Source organism: Charadrius vociferus, unplaced genomic scaffold (genome assembly GCF_000708025.1).
Source record: "Charadrius vociferus isolate BGI_N301 unplaced genomic scaffold, ASM70802v2 scaffold883, whole genome shotgun sequence".
In the NCBI taxonomy this organism is placed as follows: domain Eukaryota; kingdom Metazoa; phylum Chordata; class Aves; order Charadriiformes; family Charadriidae; genus Charadrius; species Charadrius vociferus.
The window spans coordinates 267,530-269,550 of NW_009647740.1; the positions used below are offsets into that span (position 1 = coordinate 267,530).

The 2,021-nt window shown below is 40.7% G+C and overlaps 1 protein-coding gene across 1 annotated transcript in view; it reads left to right on the forward strand.

Annotated features, from left to right (window-relative positions):
* Positions 1-205: 205 nt before the first annotated feature.
* The window catches only part of TMEM263 (transmembrane protein 263), a 7,429-nt gene continuing 5,613 nt past the window's right edge, over positions 206-2,021 (forward strand). The window contains exon 1 of the mRNA XM_009881975.1: positions 206-215. Coding sequence (XP_009880277.1) covers positions 206-215 — 10 coding nt within the window. The remainder of the gene's footprint in view (positions 216-2,021) is intronic.

The following is a 2,021-nucleotide window of genomic DNA, read 5'->3' on the forward strand; positions in this document are numbered from 1 at the left end:
TTCTTTTGGGAGTTACATGCCGGCTATATACAAATATATTATCAGAGGTAGTTCTTTGTAAAAACTAATTTATCTCTGGCTTTACTCTTTTGCATCTCCCTTGAGCCCGCTTTAAAACTGTTTTGGTGACTTTTTTTATTCCTTTGTTTCAAGTAAAACTTGCTAGGTTGTGACTTTTATTGTACCTTTTTTAGGACCTTCCCTCATGCAGCAAATAAAATCCTTCCAAATTCCTGATAGAGTTATCTTAATGAACAAAATGGCCACGTGTTAAGTAGAAACGTAGTTGCTTCATCTTTGTACAGATGTTTTGATCAAATAATGTCAGGCCTGTCAGTTTCTTACAGCACCTGCTTTCTCTTTCTTACAGTGCTTGATATTTTTGTTTCAAGCTGGAAAAAAGCAACAACTAACATGTAACTTCACATAGTGAGGACAAAATCCTTGTATTTCTTCCAGCTTACATTAGATGAATGCAAAGAAGTCGTGTAGTACCTGAATCCAGTCCTTTCTCAGAACCTGATTGCTCTTGGTTGCTCCCGGTGATCGGTTGGGCTCTTTTTTGTTTCTCTTTTTCTTTTTTTTTTTTTCTCTTGACTTACTGACCTGTGATTAAATAAAATGACAAGGAATTCTATAATTGATACTTTTCAAATTGCCTCTTAGCCCTCATGTACTTAGTTGTCCATCTTGGTGTGTTGCTGCTCACTTTCCTATTTCTTAGCTTCAACGTTTGCGTTTCTGGCTTCTGAGAGGTACTTGTTCGGCATTGCTATCAAATCGGCCACCCTGGTAATAGGGTTTTTTTGCTCGCTTTCCTGTTCATCTTCTTGTGTAAAGGTACCTATGTTTTCTGAGTCGTGAACTGATACCCTAAATGCTGATTGTGAGGACTCTCTTAATATTCAATTTAGGCTTGCTTCACATCCAAAGCTCTATCGTGTAGTGTGTGGGTGCTGGTTTTTACTGTGATGTTTTGACTTCAAAATTATACTGCGAGGGTTTTAGCTGCTGTTTTCCAGGTGAGTCTTCCCACCCCTCAAGTTCTGCTTCTGCCTCCTCATTCCTTGTTCAGATCCCAGCCATTGTTTTCTCACCCAGAAGAGGTATGGAAAGATCTGGGCACGGCAAGACAGGCTGGAATTATTTTTGTGGTGGTCGGTGACTCCTGGAAGAAATTAATTGATTTAAAGGCTTGTGTATATGTACAGGCAGAAGGGATCTGAGAGGTCACTGGCAGGAAGATGGAAGGATGCTGAGTGGTATAATGCAACCTGTTTTTCTTTCTCTTATTCCTGACCTTAGTGCCTGCTGAGGAGGTAAAGCAGGATTGGCAGGAGGGCTCTTGGGGGACACGCAGGACTTAACACCGAGGCACACTTTAGTAGGGGACGGAAGCAGGAGGGTAAACCTGGACTTAGATAGCGGTTTCTTCCCCTACAAAAGGAAAATGCAGTAAGCAGAGCTGCTGATCTGAGCTTTCTCCTGTGCTTCCCCTCACTGTCAGTGACTGCTGTTCTAGAACTGCTCTAGGAAACAGCTTTTGGTGTAAAGAAATCTTCTTTCTGAGATGTTTTAATTGGAAGGTTTGTGTAGAATTGAAACAGTCTGTCACCACACGGTGTATGCAGTACCACTACAAGATAAAATGAGTGGTTTTGTTACATTTCTTCCATCTTGTTTTCATGGCGTTTATTCGAATTCTGCTGCAAGGACTTGTTTCTTTAAAGTATGGTATTCCAGGTACTAACTGATCTTACAGGCGTGCTGCTGTTGTTTTTCTAGTGCCCACCATCTTCATGATCATTGGGCTTTGCTTTTTTAGTATATAAACTATTGTATGACAGTGGCTCTTTTCTTCTCATACTGTTTTTATTCCTGATTGCTTTTTAGGTTTGAGATGTACTTGATGTGGGGTGGCAGCTCTCACCAAGCCTGCTGACCTGGTGGAGGGCTCCTTTTTCAAGTATTAAGTCTGGTTGAAGAATACAAAAGCACAGTCTGAAAATGAAATAGAAGTA